Below are 23,861 nucleotides of genomic sequence, written 5' to 3'. Positions count from 1 at the left end.
CGGGTGACAGCTAAGCCAGAAGGAGGCCTAGAGTCTTCACATTTAATTCTGGTTCAGCCACCTGGATTCTCTTGTTGCTTTGACATAGTCCTAGATCATAACATTTGGAAAAAGAGTCAACCCTGGAGCCTTCCCCTCAAAGGAAAATGGCCTAGTACAACTATCTCAAACTACTGCAAGCTCCTTAAAACTCAACTAACCGCTAGGTTTGCTATCCCCCACAAGATGGCTCTCACCACGGTTTGATTCCTTTTAACCATTCCTTTTAACCTACTGAGAAGTCTTATCAGAAACATCAGGTGTACTTTCAGCTCCTATAGTCTCGTGAAAAACACATGTCACAGGCTCTAGACATGTGTCCCTCATCGTCATTCTTGTAGCTATTGCTCAGTCATCCTGTGGAATGGACAGATGCTACCTGACTTGTGGCGTGGATGCATGGGATAGGTTGGACTAACTTGTCAGGCAGTCTTTCCAAAAATAAGGACTGGTTTCAATGATTCTAAATGAACTGGGAGGGACTTCCCTGGTGGTTAAGAATCTGCCTGCCAGTGCAGGGGACACAGGTTCGATCCCTGGTCTGGGAAGATCCCACATGCCATGGAGCAACTAAGCCCGTGTGCCACAACTACTGAACCTGCGCTCTAGAGCCCGCAAGCTGTGACTACTGAGCCCGTGCGCCACAACTGCTGAAGCCCACGTGCTCTAGGGCCCGCGAGCCACAACTACTGAAGCCTGCGTGCCTAGAGCCCGTGCTCCGCAACGAAGAGTAGCCCCTGCTCGCCACAACTAGAGAAAGCCCTCATGCAGCAATGAAGACCCAATGCAGCCAAAAATAAATAAAATTAAATAAATAAATAAATAAATGAACTGGGAACTCTGAGGCCTACCAGGTGGGCAGGAGGTTACATTAGGGACATTGTCAATCTGTGTCCCCTGAGTGATGTAGATCCCACTTGGGAGGCCCCAGCAATTGTAAACAGGGACATCATATATGTCCCCAGGACTATACTTCCTTTGTGGAAGCCAGCCATTAACTTGCCTTCCTCCCTGAAAACATGGTATCTTGCACCATAGGGAGGGTCATGATCAACCTTCAAGCGTTTAAGGAAGCACCACCAGCAGATCATGTAGCCTTCAGATGACTGTGGAGATGGCTCCAATGTGAGGCTACCCTTGGTTACACAGGGGAGCTTCCTGGAGGGGTGACCTACTCATTTATGCACTTCTGCAGGAGGTTATCCCTATCTTGAGAGTCATCCTATTAGAAATGTTGATATGAAATTCATTCCCGACTTTAGCTGAAGCCATCAATAATATACCTCAGCCCTGGAAGGCATTCAGGTGAACTTCAACTCACTGGCCACTGTGGTTATGAATGATAGAATTGTTCTTGACTTCCTTGTGGGCCAAGGTAAAGTCTGCAATGGCTAATATAACCTGCTGTACTTGGATTAATGCCTCAGGCAGGGTACTAAGGTCAATGCATAAACTAGAGAATACCACCTGGCTTTCCAAGATAGATCTTAATGGCTTACGGTTGGTTTTTCGGTTGTTTTTCCAGCTGGTTGGGTCCAGGCCCTTGGTTGTAGTTGAGGTCAATCTGCAGATTGGTCTCATCCTGTTGCTTGGATGTATACTTGGATAGTATCCTTAATTAAATGCTGTATGAGACCATTAGAATAGATTTGGTTCCATCTCCATCAGATTAATCAGAGTGGCCGATGAAGTGGCAAACTCAGAAAAGTCATCAGAAGCCATCTGTACAAAGTGCTGTGGAGGACAGAAGAGGAATAACTGTTTAGCATGGAGGCCTGGAAGGTCCTTATACAGGAAATGAAATGTATTTGATCTGAGCTATGGATGAGGAGTGGGGCCAAGGGTGCCCTCTTTACAGATGAGGAACCTGAGGCACAGAAGTTAAACAACTTGCCAAGCTTACTCAGCTAGGAAGTGGGAAGTGAGGATTGGAGTCAAGATCGCTTCACCTCCAAATATAGAGATTGCTACTAAACTTCACTGCCTCAGGCATTAGACTGAGACCAGCAAAGAAGAACTGAGAGAGACTTGGCATTAGCTTTAGATATTTTTCTAAAATTGACTTGGTGATCCAAGTTGGTGATTGTGTGCTTGGAGAGGTCTGGTGAAAAACCCTAGGACTTTGTATGAAGCAATCTTTAAAAATGAAATATTTTAGACAAATAATAAGGTTTAAAGAATAATAAAGTGAACACCCATGAACCCACTGCCACCTTTAAAAAATATATGTTACCAATACAATTGAAGTCCGTTGGGTTTTCTTAATCACACCCTACTTCCTGCACTCCCAGAAGTGACTATGATCCTGAATTTGCTGTTTCTTATTCCTTTGCATTTTCTTCACACATGTGTCCACTAACAATACATAGTATTATTATTTTACATGTTTTAAAACTTTATATATTGTATTTGGTTGAGCGTTCCCAAGATTCAGATTCAGCCCTAGATTCAGAGATTTGCTAGAAGTACTCACAGGACTGAAACAGGAGGGAAGGGGGCAGGGCACAACCTTTGAAAGAATGACATAACCCGAGGACACAACATAAACTGATTAGAACCAAATAGGTCCAAGGTGGCAGACGAGTCAACTTCCACTAGACCTTGAGCCTCAGTATATGCTCATTGTAACACATCAGCAAGCTAAATGACACACCTACAGGCGCCATGATAGTTCCAAGGCTGACCATAAAGGTAAAAAATTAGGCAGTGGCCTGGTTCCTAGAAATCCCCACCCCTTCTCCCAAAGAGCTGGAATACTCCTCCCACTCATTAGCCTATGCAATTACCCACCTCTATAAAAACTGACAACCCCATACCCTGGTGCCTTTCTCACCTTCTGAGATGGCCCACACTGTCTGTGCAGTGTGTTTCTCTGTAAATAAATTCACTTCTTACCTCTGACTTTGTCTCTCACTGAATTCTTTCTGTGATGAGACATCAAGAACCTGAGCTTCATTAAGTCCTGAGACCAGGTGTGTGATCTCAGTTAAAAGACCGTGGGTTCAAGTCCCAATCTGGATTTTGGCTGGGTTCGAGTCCCGGCCGGTGTGTTCAAGTCCCAGTTGGAGTTACACGGTTTCAGCACTAGGCTATAGCTGTACTCACGGCTAAGATTGATTACAGCAATGTATTTAGTATGGACACACACTGGATCATAAGAGAAAAGGACTGCAGGCTGAGTCTGAAAGAATCCATGTATAGGCTTTCTTATGCTCTCTCCCTCTCATGAGAGATCACACTAAGCACACACTTTCCCCCAGCACAAATGCAGCATGTGTGCCATGTTTCTGTCTAGAGAACCCATTAGAGACTCAGCACCCACGGTTTTTATTGGCCACGTGGGCACTCTCTTCCCAACATGTTTCAAAATTCCAGACTCTCAGAAGGAAAGCAGGTGTTTAACATAAACCGTAATGTGTTCGAATAGCCTGTGCACGGACTACTTTCATAAATTGGAATTCTACTATAGGAAGAGCTTTCCTTTCTCCCCTGTTTATAATATTTATTCAATTGTGCATATCAATGTGGACTTGTGGGTTTTTATCTTATTCAGAGGGTCGTAATCTAATACTATTATTTTCTCAAAAAATATATACACATGCACACACATACATATATAAAATAACACATAAATATAATTTTTATTTTCTTAAGGGTGGGTTGCCCAATGCTCTGGATCTCTGGACCTTTTAGTTGAGTCCCCTCTGAGGCCCGGAACCTTCGCTCCACTCTCAAGCTGTCCAGGGAAGTTTTAAGCGTGATACCCATCAACAGACCTGCAACCAATAGGTGGGAGCGTGGGAAAAGGGGGCTAAAGACAGAGAGGAGCGGAATGGAGGGGTGAGGGGCGGCGCCAGGGAGCTGCGCAGCCGTTGGAGGGGGTGGTGGTCGGGTGGTGGGAAGGAAGGGGCAAATCCTAAGCCACGGCTGGGTCGGGAGTGGGGGCCGGAGAGAGGAGGGATATCCCAGCCTGGGCCGCGAAGGCACCAGGCGGCGGAAGGAGACGGGTGGGGCTTTGGCTGCAACGGCCCGAGGGGGCGGGGCCGACTCCCCGCCGCAGCCAATGGCCTGTCCCAACCGCCGGCGAGCTGCGGCCTCCGCGCGTCCGGGACCGGCTTTCCTACCTGCTGTTCTCGGTGTTTTGGGTCTGTCAGCCCCGGTGCCGGCCTCTCGAGGTCTCTGTCGGCCTGCTTCTTTACTTTTCGTGGTTTGTGTCCGCGTCCGCAGTCCCTCTCCTGTCTCCCCAGCGTTGGTCATTCTCCCGGGCTTCAGTGTCCGAGACGTGAGGGCTTGACCCCGCGCCCAGACCTACCAAGAGACATGGAGGAGCCGGGGTCCCGCGCAGGTGAGTGGGGCTGGGAGACTGGAGAGCCCCCCAGAACGTGGGGCGCTGTGACTCTGGGGACAGGTTTGGCAGCACTATCTGGGCTTAGGGAATCCAGTCTGCGGGGAATATTGGGTCAGACACACCCCAGTTGGCTAGGGTCTCAGACAGAGCCAGAAAGTATTCTTGGCTAGGTCTGTTTTTGTTTTCCTTCGACAGAAGCCAAAGTTATTTAGAGATGAAAGGGATCTGAGACTGGGAAAACCCTTCTTACTAAAGAGGGTCTGTGGGCAGCAGAGAGCCCTGAGCTGAAACTTAGGAGACCTGGGCCTTGGTCCGGGTTTTGTTACTGACTCATTGAGTGGCCTTAGAGGAGTTTATTCCCCTCTGTGGGCCTGAGTTTTCCCATGTGTACCGTGAGAAGGGTTTGGACCACAGGATCTTCAAAGGCCTGACGTGTGACGGGTGCTCCTTAAGTATTAGTAATTAGCAGTGAATAAAGAAAGGAGGCCTCCTTCCAGGCTTCACTGGAGGCTGCTTGCTGCTCTGGATTCATTGGAGTCTGTGGAATTACACTGTTCTTCAAGCTTGAGAAATAGGCGGTATTATCTCCATTACAAGTGAGGAAACTGAGGCTCAGAGGTAAATTTAACTTGCTAGTGTCAAAGCCAAGTCAGTCTTCAAAGTCCATGCTACACTATACTTTCTTCCAGTGAGGGAGCAAGGAGGGCTTGATTGAAAGGTGATTATATAAAGCGGCAATTAATCACGTTGAGTTCTCTGCTAAAATGAACAACTCCAGAGCAGAACTATATCTGATTCTTCTCTATCCCTAGCTCCCGGCTTACGGTTTGTGCAAAGCAGTTTGGGTATCAATGCCAGAGTCACCACCTGTGTTACCGTTGTCATCAACATGATCAGCATAATTAATAAAAAGTAATGATAGGGACTCTAATTGTTATAGTGATAGCAAAGCCATAAGTGAAATTGTGAGGACATCTGAATTTATAATACTTTTACTTACATAGTGCTTTAAAGTTTATAAAACATTTTTGAGTGGTTCTTCATTCAGTCATCTTAGGTAGGTATTATTGTCATCCACATTTTATAAGCAAGGAATCCAAGACCTAGAGCGATTAACTGACTAGCACAAGGTCATGCAGTAAGAACTTGTGCTTCTCCTTACGTGCTCTCTTCCCTTCCTCTCCTTTTCTTTTTTCCTAGTCCTCTCTGCCCATTCCCATGCTTATTCTGTGCTTCATTCTTCTTACCACCCAGAGACATCCTGTTTTGGTGTTAACCAATAATCATGTGTTGGCTGATGATTAATAGTATTGATATTAACTTACATATCTTATAAGAGTTTAAAATGTGACCTCTCCCAGAGGTGCCGAGGGATTTAAATACTTTTAAGAAGGGGAGTTGTAATTGTGGTTGTCGTTATCATCATCATCATCCACAGGTTTCAAGGAGTAAAACTAGAATATGTAGTGATTGACAGTCTAAAAATAGTAACTGTCCTATATTGAGCTCATACTGTGTCATGGGCCCTGTAACAGACACTTAAACTTTTTAACTTAATTCTTTTACCCATTCTACTGAATCTTATAAATGAGGATCCAGAAGCATAGAGAAGTTAAATAACATGCCCAAGTTCATGCAGTCCTGGCCTGGTCCAGACCTTATGTTCTAAACCATTACACCAGCTTGGCCCAGGGACAGATCTTTACTTAGAAGAAAGCCTGACCCTCTGGCAGGAGAGCCTGAATTGGGGAGAGAGAGGTGTGCTCAAGTATGGTGTGAGGAATGGTGTGAGGAAGACAACTGAGAGCCCAGAATTGGAATGAGGGGAGGCTTTTCTTCCGGACTTAGGAGGCCACCTCCCCACCCCCTCAGATAGTGAGCTGTGATTCTTCTCGCTTTAGGTTAGAAACAAGTGAAATGAATTATTCCTATGCTAAATGAATTCATATGCTAAATAAATCATTCATATACTGTCAATGACATAGCTTGTCTTGATTGACACTATGAGGCTGTAGCCCAAAGCAGTGCAACTTTCCCCTTCAGTTCATTGCCCAGAAGGCTACCTGAGAGAGAAGTCTTAAGTGCATACTTGATCTTGGCATTCCTCTGCCAAAAACTGTTGAGTGGCTCCCTACCTGTGGGAATAAACACTTTAATAAGGTATCAAAGCCTCCCAGGATTTGCACTCACCTGACCCCTTCAGTCCCACCTTTGCTCACAGCTTTTGCACTCCACTGTAGTCATACTGGATTACCGCGAGTCCCCACAGCTCACTGTGTTTTCTGTGACCTTTAGGCTTTTCACATCCACTCCCTCTGCCCTTCTTTTCACACTTCATTTGGCTAACCCACTATTCATCCTTTAAGATCCAGCTCACCCATTCATTCAATCATTCAATGAATATTTGTCAAGTGCCTATGAATTACCAGGCAAGGTTCTAGGTGTAGAGGCATATCAGGGAATAAAACAGACATATCCCTGCCCTTCATGGAACTTCTATTCTGTGGGGTATATTAAATAAGTATAATATACAGGTGATGGTAAGTGGCATGGAGAATAGAGCAGGAAAAGAGGATAGAGAGGGGCAAGGGAGTTGTCAGGGAAGGCCTCGCTGATTGGATGATGTTTGAATAGAGCTGAAGGAGGTGAGCGAGTGAGGTCTGTGCCTATCTGAATGTTCCAGGCCCAGAGTATAAGGATATGAGACAGGAGATCCCGTGGCTTATTACCCCTCCAAAACTCCACCACTGCTGCCTTCATCTGGGCAGTTGCCCTTTTCTGTTTTCCTGCATGCTCTCATGTTGACCTCTAAAGTAGCACTTACTACATGATATTGTAATTGTCTATGTATATGTCTGTTTTGCTCACCTGGATGTGGGTTTCTTGAGGGCAGGGACCTCTGATTCCTTTCTGTCTCCTCAGCACCTACCTTATGGCCTAACTTTCTGAGTGGGCACTCAGAAATATTTATTAAATAAATGAGTAAGGCCTTATGGGCCTCATTCTTACAGCCTGACTATTTTTACAAATGACTTGGAAGACAGAGCTTGGATGACAGGTGGTGAGAGAAAATATAATAATTCTAAGCTTGGTTCTGTCTGTCTGACTGGATTCCCTTTTTGGGCCTCTGAGAAGTTGAACACCTGGTTTTCTGTGAGAAATGTACCTAGAGATTTCCATTTTCAGCATTATGGCAGGCTAGCTAACCTGTAAAATGGTGGATACCTGTAAAATGGTGGATAAATATAACAAAGTCTTTTATAGCTGAATTTGCAAGAAAGTAAGAGAAATCCCCAGGCCTAAAAACCAAGAGTAAACTGAAAACTGGAGAAGTTAGCCCCTTTACCTGACCTCAGCTGCCCTAGATGTTTGCATGTCCCACTTACCTAGAAGCTTGGGCTTTAATATACCTGCTGTTACAGTGAATGAAACTGTGGGCCCACCTGGGTTTGACTCTGGTTGGAAGTGAGATCCCCGCATGAAGCTAGATGCCTTGAAAATCTGTATCCTCTGATCAAGTGGAGTAGGAAAAAGAAATCGTACTACTGACAGAGATGACAAAGAAGATTGCCTCTTCTAGGCTCCAATAGAAGGGAAAAGTTTGCCTGGAGAATTCTTTTTTTTTTTTTTTTTTAATAAATAAATAAATTTATTAAAAAAAAACAGGACAAAGATTCCCATATAACTTTCATACAGACTTACCAATTTTTAACATTTTACCCCGTTTGCTATATCATTTCCTCTCTGTCTCTATCTCTATCTCTGTCCTTGTCTCTTCATGTATACATACATACATACGTACATACATACATACACACATAAATGTGTGTGTCTAATATTTCTTCAGAATCACTTGAGACCAATTTGCACACATCATCCCCATCTACCTGCCTGGAGAATTCTTAACCACAGGCATTCCCTCATATGGATTTGGGTTTATGTTTATATTACCTGAATGGCCTAAAAACTCCACGCCAAGAAATTGACATTAGAAACCATCCGGGCTGGTAATACCTCTGAATGCTTGGCAGAAGCACATACAGAATCTCTCTGGAGAGACACTTGACACAGGCTGCATAGGAGCCTCCCACAGAGTCTGGAGGATAGACTTCTTGTTAGATGAGAATGCCTATTGCATGCTTCGTACTGTTGAGATCATGATGTTACTTTTGTATAAAAAAATAAACATTTGAGTACATCTTTGCCTCCCAGTGATCTCCAGAAATGGAATGATAGAGCAGAACTTGTATACAAGCCAGCATTTGAATGTGGACACACGTTTATCTGCCTCCTATCCTTGCAGAGGTCATGGAAGAAATGACATCGTGCTCCATCAACAGCCCTCTGTTCCAGCAGGAGGACAAGAGAGGGATCACCTACCGGATCCCAGCCTTGCTCTATGTTCCCCCTACCCACACCTTCCTGGCCTTTGCAGAGAAGCGCTCCTCGAGCAGGGATGAGGATGCTCTCCACCTGGTGCTGAGGCGAGGGTTGAGGACTGGGCACTCAGTACAGGTGACTGCTTATCCCAGATCTGAGCCTGGGCCTCAGTTTCTACACTGCTCTGAGTATGTCAGAGTCTGTGTCTTTTCCCATCAGTGCAAGAAAAGCCCTGTGTCAGAGCTGAGGAGGAAAAAAAGCAGTAACAGCAATGCTGTCAGTTACTGAGTACTTACTGTGTGCCAGGGGCACACTGAATCTCACAGCCATTCTGTGACGTAGGAACTATTGTCAGTCACATTTTACAGATGAGGAAACTGAGGCCCAGAGAGGTTGCTATTTGCTCAAGGTCACACAGCTATAATAAAGCAGTAAAAGCAGGCTTCAAACTCAGTCTCTGACTAGAGGCCTCCATGGTTTGTTCAGTTTGGCCAACATGTGGTGTGCTTTTCTTTTTCATTCACATTCTCTTTTATCCTCATAAGTCATCAAAAGAAGTAAGCATTGTTAATCCAGTTTTGCTGATGAGGGATCCTGGTGCTCCAACAGGTAGGTAGCTTGTTCAAGACCACAACTACCAGAAGATGCGGGGGAGGATGACAGCACCCATACTCCCGCTCCTCTTCCCATTCCTGCTCTTCCTCTCCCCTATGCTTTATGTGAGGTAAATATTATGATGCCCGTTTTACAACAGCAAGCTGGAGCTCGGAAGTAAAGTGACTTGCCTTAGGCACACACCTAATAAGAGGCAGAAATGGGTTTGGTGCCCTTGTCCCTAAGTAGCACATGTTTACTGTGTTTTTATGGGGGAGAGAATGGTTGCTGCCCTTGGGCCTATGAACTACAGGGTTACTTCAGATCCCACTTTTCTCATTGTTGCCTTTTATCGCTCAGAGATTGCTGAAGTGAGGATCAGGTGAGACAATGGATTTGAGAGTTACACACATACATATATTTTTTATAAGAGTTACTTTAATCCCTCTAACCTGCTCTGCTTTTCTACTCACAGAAACCTCACCATTAAAACTTCATGTCCATAGGGATGCCTTGTTTTGCTGTTACAGTGCAAATGCTATTCTGCTGAGGGTGGCCCTTGCCAGCAACTCCTGTCTTTGCTTTTGATGACTTACTCACATTTCCCTGTAGGGAAGTTTTTTACTTCAGGGAATTTCCATTCCCTGCTCTTACACCTTGTCACAAGTCTTTCTTGTGGCTTCCCAGGGTCAAACCTCTGCTTATATCCCGGGTGTCCTGTAGCCCTACTTGGAGTTCTAGCTCTTTTGTTTCCTCCAGGACAGGCAATGCCTGTGGTTATGTTGCCCTGCTTTCTGTCACAGACAGTTGGGCAGTTAAGCGTTTTTTATCAGACCATACCTGTTACATAACCTCACTGCCCAGTAGTCACACACATTCACAGATGTGTCCACTTTAACTCATTCTCTCTTCTCTTTATTTTATTCACATTAATTCTCTCATTTACTTAATTGTAGTATCTTAAAGTTAGAATTATCAGCCCAACTTCTTTCCCAATATAGAAATCTTCTGTATTCCATTGGTAGCTACTAATAGCTTAGTGGTTAAGAGCCTGGCTTTGGAGTCAGGCAAGACCTATCATTTATTGGCTGTGAACTTGAATACCTGACTCTTCTCTGTTTCATTGTCTGCAAAATATAATTAATAATAGCAATTACATAGTAGGAACTCAACATTAGTCATCTTCTATTAAGGGTCTACTTACACAACTCCTCAAATGAGGAACTTAATCCTGTAGCAACTGTTAACTTTTTTTTTTTTTTTGAATGAGACGATCTGTACTTCTCTATAATTACCCATTGGTCTTGTTCTGCCTTCTGTACATTATATAGGTAAAGTCCCTTTTCTGGAGAACTGCTCTTTGATGTATCTGAAAACGGTATTCACACCCTCTGAGTCTTCTATTTTTTGGGTTCAACAGCTTCAGTTCTTTTAGCAGCTTCTTAGACCACAGTCTTGATTTGGTTTCTGGTCCCTTGAAAACTGTGATTACTGTCCTTGGGACCTGGTGTGGGATGTCAGTGTCTTTTTTCAAAGTATGGTACTCAGAATTGAACTTAAGACCCTAGGGATAGATTGACCAGTTCAGCAGTGAGGTGGCTATCGCATCTTGTATCCTTTTAATACAGCCTAAGGTAAAGTGACATTTACTTTTTTTTTTTTTTAATAAATTTATTTATTTATTTATTTATTTATTTTTGGCTGTGTTGGGTCTTCGTTGCTGCGCGCCGGCTTTCTCTAGTTGTGGTGAGCGGAGGAGCTACTCTTCGTTGTGGTGCGTGGGCTTCTCATTGCGGTGGCTTCTCTTGTTGCGGAGCACAGGCTGTAGGCGCACAGGCTTCAGTAGTTGTGGCTCACGGGCTCTAGAGCGCAGGCTCAGTAGTTGTGGTGCACGGGCTTAGCTGCTCCGCGGCATGTGGGATCTTCCTCGACCAGGGCTCAAACCTGTGTCCCCTGCATTGGCAGGCGGATTCTTAACCACTGCGCCACCAGGGAAGTCCGACATTTACTTTTTTGGTAGCTGCATAAACGTTAAGTAGATGGTCAACTAAAACCTCCAAGACTTTTCCACATTTTTTGTTCTTTTTAAAACAGTTTTAATTGTGGTAAAATACTCCTAATGTAAAACTTTCCATCTTAACCATTTTAAGTGTACATTGCAGTATTGTTAACTGTATTACATTGTTATGCAACAGGTCTCTAGAACTTATTCAACAGTGCATGACTGTAACTTTATACTCATTGAACAAATCATTTCCCCCTCTCCAAGCCCCTAGAAATTACTATTGTACTTTGTTTCTATGAATTTGATTACTTTAGATACTTCATGTAAGTGGAATCATGCAATATTTTGTCTTTTTGTGATTGGTTTATTTACTTAGTATAACATCCTCAAGGTTCATCCATGTCATAGCATTATGTCAGGATTTCCTTCTTATTGTATGTTAATCTATTATTTCATTTATCCCTTTCGTTTATCCATTCATTCCTTTATCCATTTTGTTTATCCATTCATCGGTTGATGGACACTTAAGTTGCTCCCACCTTTTGGCTATTGTGAACATGGGTGTGCAAATGTCTCTTCAAGACGGTTCTTTCAATTCTTTTGGATATAGACCTAGAAGGTGATCATGTGGTAATTCTATTGATATTTAAAATTTTTGAGGAACCTCCATACTGTTTTCCACAGTGACTGTACCATTTTGTATTTCTCCACATCCTCACCAACACTTACTTCATTTTGTGGGGGGTTTTTGATAGTAGCCATCCTAATGGATATGAACTGATTTCATTATGATTTTGATTTGCATTCCTCTAATTATTAGCAGTGTTCAGTATCTTTTCATATGCTTGTTGGCCATTACATTTGTTGTTCTTTAATCACGTTTCTCCATCTAAATTTTTAAGCCCAAGACTTGTTTTATCTCTGTCAAGCCTCAGCTTGTTTGCGTGCCATTGCTTCCACCTGGTTGAGATCATTTGGCTTCTAACGCTTTCATGTTTTGTTCACATTTTTTTCCAGCTTCATGTCAACTTTATATTAGACATATCTGGCCCATTTCATTTTCTCCTCTCAGCTAGTAAGGATGGCTGAGCTTCTGACTTCCCAATGACTAGACTGCCCAATAATTTTTTTTCTTCCTGTTCTTAAAGGGAGTATCTGTGTTAATGGATTTCTTATATCTTCCTGGATCCTGCTCAAGGTTGTTGATCTGAGCAATCTTAACCATCCAAATGAGTTTGCAGCTGTTACTTCTCATCAGATCACATATTCAGTGCTATCCCTGAAGTGTTGGTTTCCCACAGGGTGCTAAGGACACAGGGGTACTATCCCCAAGGTGACAATAGAAAATTAAATCTGCTCCCCAGACCCTCTTGTTGGCACTTGGAAGGGAGAGGAGACACGTACTGGAGGAACGTGGAGAAGAGCCTCCATACATTGTTTATAGATTATTGTTTCCATCTGAGAGCACTTCTGTGATCCTTCTTCCTTCCATCCCTTTTTCCTTCCTCCCACTTTCCTCCGTTCCTCTCTCCCTCTGTCATCTTTCTTCCTTTCTCTTTCCCTTCCTTTTTTCTTCCCTTCAACATTTATTGAGCACCTACCAAGTACCAGGCATTAAGTCAGGGGATGTTGTGAAGGGAGGGGGATGCAAAAATTGATAGACTCTGACCCCTCTTTGGGAAGAATTTGCACAACCAAATTATAGAGAGAAAACAAAGCTGTGCACAGATATAACTGTCCAAAACTCCCACCCAGAATCCACAAAGTGTCACAAGGCAGGTTTATGCAGAGTGAGGTGTTTCCTTAGGAGTTCAAATGCAGCTGGGATCAGAGAAGCTGTTGTGCAGGGCATGGCATCTAAGCTGATACTTGAAGTGGGTGTGTTAAAAATGAGCAGAATAGAAGGTGATTTCTCCCTGGATTTCCCATATCCAGACACAGTCTTTTCCTTCTCTGACATCCACAGTGCTTTCTTTATCTCCTCTCTCTGGTGGTGTCTTCAAGGCTCTGGAGTCAGCTCTGTGGGTGCCTTTTCTCTCCCTCTCGAGGCAGGCCTGGCTGCCCCTTCCTGCTGGTGGCCTTCTGAGTTTTGATTACCCAAGAGTCACAAGGAACTGAGGACCCTGCCTCCATTGGTTTAAAATGCAATCAGATCAGACAGCGATGTGGACTTCTCATGCATATAGTTTCCAGAGAGGAAGAAAACCATTTGAGAGGACTTAGGAAGCAATCCTTGATCAGTTAGCCAATCTGGGAGAGCTTCATGGAGGAAGGTGGGCTTCTGCCCAATAATTAAGTTGACTTTGGCACATAATGTTTGAAGTGTTTACAATGTACAAGGCACTCTGGTATAGAATGGGCTGCCCCAGAGATAGTGAGTTCCCTGTCCCTAGACCAGTTCAAGGAGAGACTGAATGGCCTTTATCCACAAGACTTAGAGGAGAATCTTCTGTAGGATGTGAGTTAGCACAAGGTCCTTATAACTCAGATTCTGTGATCTGAGCTTTGCTTAATAATATGCTTTGCTCATTCATGCAGGAGTTAATTTTTTAAAATCTTATTTTTTGTTTAGGGTGGTTAATACTTTCATATTGCTGAAGAATAAAAACAGTGTAAAAAGGTATATACATCCGATTCCCAGTCCTCTGCCTCTCATAGGCAGTCACTATTGTTTCTTATGTATCCTTTTAGTGCTTCTTCATACAGAAACGAAGTACAAGTATATAGTCTTTTTTTTTAAATTTTTTAAAAAAATTTTAATTTATTTTTGGCTGCATTGGGTCTTTGTTGCTGCGTGCAGGCTTTCTCTAGTTGCAACAAGCGGGGGCTACTCTTTGTTGCGGTGCGCAGGCTTCTCATTGCGGTGGCTTCTTGTTGTAGAGCACAGGCTTTAGGCGCGCGGGCTTCAGTAGTTGTGGCATGCAGGCTCAGTAGTTGTGGCACACGGGCTTAGTTGCTCCGTGACATGTGGTATCTTCCTGGCCCAGGGCTCAAACCCATGTCCCCTGTGTTGGCAGGCGGATTCTTTTTTTTTTTTTTTTAACCCCTTTCCAGACAGGATATCAGGCAACTGATCATAACACTGTACTTCCTGTGTTAATTTATAACATTGAAACTAAAGATGGAGTAACTTTAATATATTCTAAATATTACATCTTGAGAAGCCTTCACAGTGCCTTTTATGTTAAAGGTGCACAATATATGTTTTTTATATAAATAAATGAGTGAAGTCAAACAACATGACCAATCTCAGTGAACTCTGTAACTCCACAGTTATGTAACTATTAGAGTTATTACATTGTGGTGGCAGGCGGATTCTTAACCATTGCACCACCAGAGAAGTCCAAGTATATAGTCTTAATACTACCTTAAAAATGTTTTTCATGTAAAGTGATAACAGATACAGAAAACATAAAACAACATAATTGTCAAATGCACAAAACATAAATGTCAGCTCTGTGAATTGACAAAGCCAACACTTGCGGACTCACACTCAGCTCAAGAAATAGAATATTGCCAGCACCTCAGAAGCTTCTCTTATGCCCCCTCTCTTCTTCCCCAAAGGTAATTACTAGCCTGATTTATAGCTCTAGAGTTTTGCTTGGTTTTAGTCTATGGATTCTTTATGTTTGGCTTCTTTTGTTCAGTATTCTTGAGGTTTATCCAGATTGTTGTATACAGCTTTATTTGTTCATTTTCATTGTTACATAATTTTCCATTGTATGACTATACACAATGAATTGATCCGTTCTACTGCTGTTGGCGATTCAGGTTAGTGATTATGTGTATAGACACTGCAGCTCTGAATATTCTGCACATGTTTTTCAGTACTATGTGCGTGCTTTTTGCTGGGTTGATATCTAGAAATGGCGTTACTGGATTATAGGGTATGTTTATATTCTACTTTTGTAGGTAATGCCAACCAGTTTTCTAGAGTGGTGGTTGTGAGGGCTGGTCTATCCAGTTTCATCTGCACTTCTGGGACTTAGCCCTTTAAGGTTCCAACTCAAAGCCTGGTGGGTTTACCAGGGCCTCTAATTTTTGTCCTACTAGCCCCATAGGGCTGTCAAATGAGTTGCTTGGTTTCTCAGCTTTTCAGTTACCTCTTTGAGAATTAGTAGAGATACCTGAGGGGAAAAGGTACTCAAAATACCAAGTCAGCTGCTCTGAATGAACTTTCAGTTCTTGGCCTATAATTCTTCATGGCCTTGTTTGCTCTCTGGTGCTTTCAAATGATTTTTTTGTCTTAATTTTTTTTTATCTATCCTAGTTCTCAGTAGAAAGTTTGGTTCAAATTACCTAGTTTGTTGTAATTGCAAGTCCTTTTCCTTCACATTTTCATTTTTTTTTTCTCTTTCTGTTGGGTTGTCTGATCTTGCTCTTTGCCCAGTTCTCTTGGGGTTTTTGGAAATTTTCTTACCAATTTCTAATATTGTTTTAAAAATATATTAAGGAAATTAGGTCTTTGTGGTATGTCTGATTAGGCATTATTTCATTTTATCCTTACATCCCCTCTGTGAGCATGTTATTACATCCTCCATTTAATTGATGAGGAAATGGAGGAAAAGTGAGATTGAGTAACTTGCCCAAGATCACATGATGAGTGGTGAAGGCAGGGTTTGAACTAGGTGTCTCTGACTCCATGCTTGAGTTTTTAATGACGTCGTTATGAATTGCCTCCTGGGGTAGTAGAGGAAGGAAAAAAAAAATCTTTGTCTTAAATTTCCCTTTATTTGCCTAAAACTTCCCTATGTGTTGGCCTTTCTTTTCTTTTCTCTTTCTTTTCTTCTTTTTTTTTGGGGGGGGGAGGTGTCCTTTCTTTTTAAAAATATTTATTTTGCTCCTATCATGTGCTAGGCACTGGCAACACAAAATCAGAATAATTTGGTTTTTACCTTCAAAAGACTGATAATCTAGGAATGGAGCCAGTCACATAAAAAATTACAGACATACCTCATTTTATTGCACTTCGCTTTACTGTGCTTCACAGATAATGCGTTTTTCACAAATTGAAGGTTTGTGGCAACTTTGCATCAAGCAGGTCGGCACCATTTTTCCAACAGCGTTTGCTCACTTTGAGTCTCTGTGTCACATATTGGTAATTCTTGCGGTATTTCAAACCCTCCACCAGCAGAAAGCTTGTAACTTGCTGAATGGCGGTTAGCATTTTTTTAGCAATAAAGTGTTTTTAAATTAAGGTATGTACATTGTTTATTTTTTTTGACATAATGCTATTGCACACTTAATAGACTACAGCCTAGTGTAAATATAAATTTACAAAAAAAATCCGTGTGACTCACTTTATGGCGACATTGCGGTGATCTGGAACTGAGCCTCAAGTATCTCAAGTACCTCAAGTATCTCCGAGGTGTGCCTGCACGATATATAATATGTGCTATGACTCTTCTGTGTGTACAAAGAGGAACAGGGCTTCCCTGGTGGTGCAGTGGTTGAGAATCCACCTGCCAATGTAGGGGACACGGGTTCGAGCCTTGGTCTGGGGAGATCCCACATGCCGCGGAGCAACTGGGCCCGTGAGCCACAACTACTGAGCCTGCGCGTCTGGAGCCTGTGCTCCGCAACAAGAGAGGCTGCGATAGTGAGAGGTCCGCGCACCGCGATGAAGAGTGTGGCCCCCGCTCGCTGCAACTAGAGAAAGCCCTTGCACGAAACGAAGACCCAACACAGCCAAAAATAAATAAATGAATACAAATAAAAAAGAGGAAGCCACCGATTGTCTTTGGTAATGGGGGTGGGGGGAGGGAGCCTCATGCAAGGCTTCATAAAGAAGGTGACTTTGAGTTGAGTTTTGGACGATGAATTGGGCATGTACACAAAGTGCAGAAGAGTGTTCCAGCCAGAGGAGATAGCATGTACAATACCTAGCATTGCCTCTTTGCAGCTGATAAGTTAGCCTATAATATTTGAGAATTCAGTGAACACTTGGGCCTTCATGATTTTATAGATTTCAGTACCATTTATGTCTTATCTCTGAGAAGTATTCATGCTTTTTAAAAAAATATTTATTTATTTGTTTATTTATTTGTGGCTGCATCAGGTGTTAGTTGAGGCATGCAGGATCTTTTGTTGCGGGATCTTTCCATGCAGCATCTTTTGTTGTGGCGCACGGGCTTAGTTGCCCCACGGCATGTGGGATCTTAGTTCCCCGACCAGGGATTGAACCCGCGTCTCCTGCATTGGAAGGCGGATTCTCAACCACTGGACCATCAGAGAAGTCCCCAGTATTAATGCTTTTAATGAACCTCATGTCTTCCTATTAGTCTTTCATTCCTGCTCTTTCTTCCTTCCCCTTGTCTAGTGGGAACCCCTGAAGCCACTGATGGAAGCCACATTACCTGGGCATCGGACCATGAACCCCTGTCCTGTGTGGGAGCAGAAGAGTGGCCGTGTGTACCTATTCTTCATCTGTGTGCGGGGCCGTGTCACTGAGCGTCAACAGATTGTGTCAGGCAGGAATGCTACCCGCCTCTGCTTCATCTGCAGTCAGGATGCTGGCTATTCATGGAGCGAGGTGAGGGACCTGACCGAGGAGGTCATTGGCCCAGAGGTGGAGCATTGGGCCACGTTTGCTGTGGGCCCAGGTCATGGCATCCAGCTGCAGTCGGGGAGGCTGATCATCCCTGCATACGCCTACTACATCCCTTACCGGTTCTTTTGCTTTCGGCTACCATATAAAGCCAGGCCTCATTCCCTGATGATCTATAGTGATGACCTAGGAACCACATGGCACCATGGCAGGCTCATTAAGCCCATGGTGACAGTGGAGTGCGAAGTGGCAGAGGTAACTGGGAAGGCTGGCCACGCTGTGCTGTATTGCAGTGCCCGGACACCAAACAGGTGCCGGGCAGAGGCTCTCAGCACCGACCATGGTGAATGCTTTCAGAAACTAGCTCTGAGCCAACAGCTCTGTGAGCCCCCTCGTGGCTGCCAAGGCAGTGTGGTGAGTTTCCGGTCCCTGGAGACCCCAGATGGGTGCCAGCACCCTGCTGGCAAAGATGCTCCTACCATTCAGCAGAGCCATCTGCTGGACGGCTCACTGAGGCTGGAGCCAGAAGCTGGAACCCTGTCAGAATCATGGCTCTTGTACTCACACCCAACCAGTAAGAAACGGAGGGTCGACCTAGGCATCTACCTCAACCAGAGCCCGTTGGAGGCTGCCTGCTGGTCCCGCCCCTGGATCTTGCACTGCGGGCCCTGTGGCTACTCTGATTTGGCTGTTCTGGAGAAGGAGGCCTTGTTTGGGTGTTTGTTTGAATGTGGGACCAAGCGGGAGTGCGAGCAGATTGCCTTCCGCCTGTTTACAGACCGAGAGATCCTGAGCCACGTGCAAGGGGACTGCACCAGCCCTGGTAGGAACTCTGAGCCAACTCAAAACTAATTGACTTAGGACCCAACTTTCCATAGAAGGGCTACCATAGGAGGCAACCACAGCCAGGACAGTGGAGGCCAGGATAACAGAGGTTACTGAAGTCTGCAGAGAATCCAAAAATGTAATATTCTGTTCCCTACCTTTTTTCACTTCTCCAAAGAGCAAAATGAAAATTTTGCCATAGCTACTGCAGTCGAAAGGGCACTGAAGTGTGAGTTGAGAGTAGTCCTGGCTTTTCCACTGGCTTGCTTTGGAACCTTGGGCATGTCACCTGTACTCTCTGGGCCTCAGGTCTCCATCTGTAAAATGAGAGGATTGGGTCTGTGATTTCTCTTCTTCCCATCCCCAGGAAAGGCAGAGTGCCTGCATGCTCCCTGATCAGCAAGTCCTGGCTGCATATAGGACTCTTATCTCAAAATGGAAGTCAGAGGACTCAGCTTTTCAAATGACTCGCCACTCATCCAAGTATGAGGTTACAAGCAGGTGGCATGGCACAAAGGAAGATGTGGGTGGATTGTTTTGTTTTTAATAACAAAAACACACACATCCTTCTAATCATGCTCAGAGCTCTACAGGCTCACTGTTTGAGAGGATTTGGGCAAAATAGTAGAATCATGAGGTCACTTACCTTCTCCAGCTTTGCAGCTCTGCTCAACCTTCCCTTATCCAGAAAGCATTATCTCCTAGGGAGAAAATGAGAAGCTCAATGTCAGTGGTCCTTGATGATGGTACTTATTGTTTCTGATGGCATGACTCCTATGAAAGATCAACTTGAAGTTCATTTATTAGGATAGTTCTTAATGGGAAATGGACATGGGTTAGGACTTTAAAGCATTGGACAAAACTTCCCACAGTCTCTGCCCTCAAGGAGTTCACAGTTTATGGGGCTAGAAGAGGGAGAAAAGTCAAGAAAATAAATGCAGCTGGTAGGGTAGTTTGTAGATGTTGGGCTCTAACTTGGGGTGATGGTAGCTCCTGACATCATTATCTCAGTTGTGTCTTCATTGTGCCTGGAGTCATCTGCCCCAGAGCTTGCCCAGGCTGCTGGGTTTCTCAGTTTGTTTTTCTCAGAATGTTGTCCTGGCCCAGCCACTCCTTTACCCATGGAGAAGGTCTTCACCATTAGGAGGGTCTCCCAAAGGTCTGAATCAGGCGTATTTGTTCGGACCTACTGAAATCACTGTTGGGGAAGTAGGGATGCCTCTTTGTCTAGCAGATTAGGGGCTGCACTTTGCCAGTGCTGGTTCTCTCAGACGAAAGCAGATGGTCGCTCTTACTTTTGATTGTTTCCCCCATAAGCCTGTTACTGTGACAGATATTCTATCATGAGAGATATCTTTTTTGTCCCTATTTTGGGCGGATAATGCCTTAAACAGGCATCAGGTAAATATATTTCGTGCTGAGTAATGACCCTGGGGAGCAAGTCTTAGTCATGGAACACAGCCTAGGAGGCTGGGGGTTGCAGTCATACCAGTCAGATGGTAGAGAGTCCTACAGGATGAAAGTAGAGATTAACTTCACCTACTTTAGCGTATGGCTTAAGCCCAGGGCTTAGAGGGGCTTTTAAAAATCCCCTTAGCCTCTCATACATTTGCTAAAGTTATCTTCCCAATACACAGTTATGATCATTCATTCACTCATTTATACATTTATCTAAATATTTCTATAATTGAGTGTCTAGGCATAATGTGAGATACTTTCTATTGCCATTCCCTGGTTGAAAATCATTTGTGGCTCCTAATTGCCTACTAAAGGGTGTTTACATTTAGCCTGGCATGTAGGACCTTCAGTTGTTGGGCAAAATAATGAATACTCATCTCTACTTCTTTATATTGAAGCCACTATCAGAGAAGGCCTCTGTCAAGTTGGCAAGTGGAGGGGATGGGGGTTTGGGAGTGGGCAGAGTTGGTGGTACAGGGAGGAACTGGGGAGGGGAGAGGACTGAAAGGGCAGTCCCCTCCTGACTAGTAGAAACCTCGTTCAGCAAAGCTGTCATGGGCACCATACCCCAAATAGACAGGAATAGGGAAGGTGGCTAAGTTCTAAAACCAGAGTTAAAGGATGGAGAAAATGAGAATACAAAGACTTCTTTGGGGCCATCCAAGAAGGGAGTCAAAGAAGGGAGCTCAGTCACGTGCCAGTGTGGACCACAGATGTCCAGTTCTCATAAGAAGTCCATCCATCTCTAAGTTGCCCTCCCCTTTCTCCTTCCCCTTTGCTTCATGTTTGCTTCTCCTTGGTGACTAGCAATGAAACTCTTAATAGGTGCAGGGGCTATGTGCATATTTCAGGAATAGCCAAAAAAGAGGATTGGGGACAGGGGTAATCCAGAATGAGGATTAGAGAGAGGAACAGAGGGGTGATGGCAGCTGTGGAGGAAAAGAACAACAGGTAGGAGTCCTGACACCTTTAGGAAGGGAGAGAAAGGGGTGCAGACATGAAGCCCAGGCTGGAGAGCTGGTGTAGGTGGTGGCCGCTGTGAAGAAGAAATGACAACAGGCTGGAGCTCGTCCCCGAAATGTGTGTGAAGGGAAAGAGACCCGCACAGTTTAGGCTGCAGACAAGTTCCGACCCAACCCTGTAACTTTAAGCTGTCTCTGTGCCAGGTGACCAACAGAAACAGCTGTAGGCTCTCCAACTCTGTTAGTGTCAGTTACCCAAGGTCTTCAGGGCCCTGGGACCTATACCATGATACTGGTCCCCTAACTGAGCCCATTTCAGCCACTGTCAGGTTGGGAGAATGGAAAAGATAGGGCAGGTGATGGCAGCTGTGAAGAAAAGAGGAAAGCAGACTGGAGGTCGCTAATCTAGCGCATGAAGAGAGGACTGTGTAGGCTGTGGTCCTTTGACCCCAGAGGCCCTCCTGGTTCACTCACTCCTAGGCTCCTAACCTTTACCATGGGCCCTTGTTATTTGGACCTGTTCCTCCTGGTCACCAGTCTCCCCTCAGATATCCACAGGATATCACGCAGCTGCATCCATAGATAAGAGACCTTGCACCCTGCCCGTTGGGTAGCCCAGGGGACTCACAGAGGTCAGCCGGAGGCTGCACAATCCCCTCCCCGAGGCAGTAGGATTCATTACTTCCACTTTGGCCAGATTAGGCTGCTCAGTCTTCTCTGATAAGCTGTGAATTTTCCCCACTGCGTCATCCAGTGGCTGTTGTGTCATCCTTCCCTGTGCTGCCAGAGCACACGGCCTGAGCCTCTCTTTGGTCCTTATCACAGGCTGCCCTGTGTTATTGTCCGTGTTGCAACCTAGCCTAGGCCTCTGCTAGGCTGTGAACTCCTCAAGGGCCAAGTTTGTCTGACTCCTTTCTGCATCCTTTTTACCTTGAGTCACAATGACTTATTTATAAATATATGATTTTTCTTTCATATTCGGAATTCCCTGAAAGTAAGGACTGTGTCTGATTCCTCTCTTAGTTCTCTGCAGCCGGCACAGGGCCTGGCACAGAATAGACAGCAGTAAAGTTATGCTGAATGAACAAAGAAGTCAAAGGCCCTTGGCCTTCTGGAGCTAATTGAGAGGCCAGGGCAAGTTTCCCCATGGGAGAAGCATGTTGCGTCCCTCTGTGGCTTGCACTCTCAGCCTGCTGAACACTTGTCCTAAATCAGTCTTCTCTGTGGGGCCTGTATCCAGGCCAGTCACAGTACTTCCTGGGAATGAGCTGCTCTCTGGCTTGAGCTTGGTCCTGCCTGGATGTCCCAGGATCACAGCCCAAGTCTAAAGCCAAGCCTTGACCTGGGATTCTCATTTCACTGGCATTTCCCCTCTGTCCCTGACTGGGTTTTCTGCAGCTGTCACTCCTCCAGGGAGATGCTGGGGCTCAGCGTGTTTGAGCGTGCCTTGGTTCTGTGCTACCACGTGCCAGAAATGCTCTCTCTACTGTAAGAACTACCATGACTCTTTGAAACAAGGAAGGTGAATAAAGAGCTTTATTCTGATGGCTACTGTTTTTGATTTTTGTTGCTTTTGTTAAAGAAACTGAGATGATTATCATCCTAATACTTATGTCTAGTGTGTAGCCAGCTTCTTTCAAAAAATGGATTTTGAAGCACTTTCTTGCTTTTCATAAGAACTTTTACTTTCAGAAAATCTTAATCATAATCCTTTGCATTTTTACACATTGTCATTTGAACATAGTTACCTACCGAGGGAAGCAGGGCAGAGATTAGCATGACTGGTTTGGTTGCATGTTACATGCTAGCTGTTAAGTGGAGGAACTGGGCTGCACAGAATCACCCCTGTCTGACACCAGCCCCGTGCTGTCACTGCACGTCTTTTTCTATTTTGAAAATAACCTTGAGGTTCTCAAATTGAAGCTGGAGAGTCCGCAAATGTTTACCTCAGTGAAGTGGGGTGATAGCTTTAACTTAACTCATGATTTTTACTTGACTGTTTGTTCCATTGAAATGCTCAATGCACTGGCTGAATTTCGACATGTTTCCACATAACTCAAGTTCTATCAGTAGGTTAGTCTGCTCCTCTTAAAACAAATTGACTACTGACAAACTTTCAAATGGGCCTACCTTTCGTCATAACACTGAGTTATATAAAGATGAAAGAATAAATGAAGTTCAGAGAACTGCTAATTTACCTCTTAAAATTGTTCTACAAAAATTATTTATATAATCATTTTTTTAAAATCCAGTGATCTATTTTATTTTTGTGTGTTCTTTTAGATTGCTTAATGTCTGAAGGACCTCTGAGCTTGAGAGGAATATGCACTACTACATAAACTTTAGTGCTCAATTTATTAAACTCATATTCAATAAAACATTGGAAACCTCTTGAATATTGAAACAATGGCAAATTTGATTAAACTGGCTTAAACATAAATACCAGTTACAAATTTAGTGTAGTTGATCCTTTTGAACATTCCAAATAATAGCTAAAACATACACAAATCCAATGAGTATAAAACATATCCTTATACCAAAACAGAGTACAAAAGAGCTGATGCCGGGGCTTCCCAGGTGGCGCAGTGGTTGAGAATCTGCCTGCTAATGCAGGGGACACGGGTTCGAGCCCTGGTCTGGGAAGATCCCACATGCCGCGGAGCAACTAGGCCCGTGAGCCACAGCTACTGAGCCTGCGCGTCT

The 23,861-nt window shown here is 44.2% G+C and overlaps 1 protein-coding gene across 4 annotated transcripts; it reads left to right on the top strand.

The window, feature by feature from the left end:
* Window positions 1-3,995: 3,995 nt before the first annotated feature.
* NEU3 (neuraminidase 3) lies at window positions 3,996-23,361 on the top strand. Of its 4 annotated transcripts, none has more exons than XM_036861521.1 (3): window positions 3,996-4,384; window positions 8,691-8,902; window positions 17,686-23,361. In XM_036861521.1, exons 1-3 carry the CDS (start codon window positions 4,360-4,362, stop codon window positions 18,763-18,765), a joined length of 1,317 nt encoding a protein of 438 aa, XP_036717416.1. In that variant the 5' UTR covers window positions 3,996-4,359; the 3' UTR covers window positions 18,766-23,361. The 4 variants fall into 4 exon arrangements, with proteins under 4 accessions (XP_036717416.1, XP_036717415.1, XP_036717418.1 ...); XM_036861520.1 differs by having other exon boundaries at window positions 3,998-4,384; window positions 8,600-8,902; XM_036861523.1 differs by lacking the exon at window positions 8,691-8,902 and having other exon boundaries at window positions 3,998-4,384.
* The last annotated feature ends 500 nt before the right edge of the window (window positions 23,362-23,861 follow it).

This window comes from Balaenoptera musculus, chromosome 8, assembly GCF_009873245.2.
Source record: "Balaenoptera musculus isolate JJ_BM4_2016_0621 chromosome 8, mBalMus1.pri.v3, whole genome shotgun sequence".
Lineage (NCBI taxonomy): Eukaryota > Metazoa > Chordata > Mammalia > Artiodactyla > Balaenopteridae > Balaenoptera > Balaenoptera musculus.
Note: the sequence above shows the minus strand (reverse complement) of the source record. Positions and strands in the feature narration are given on the sequence as shown.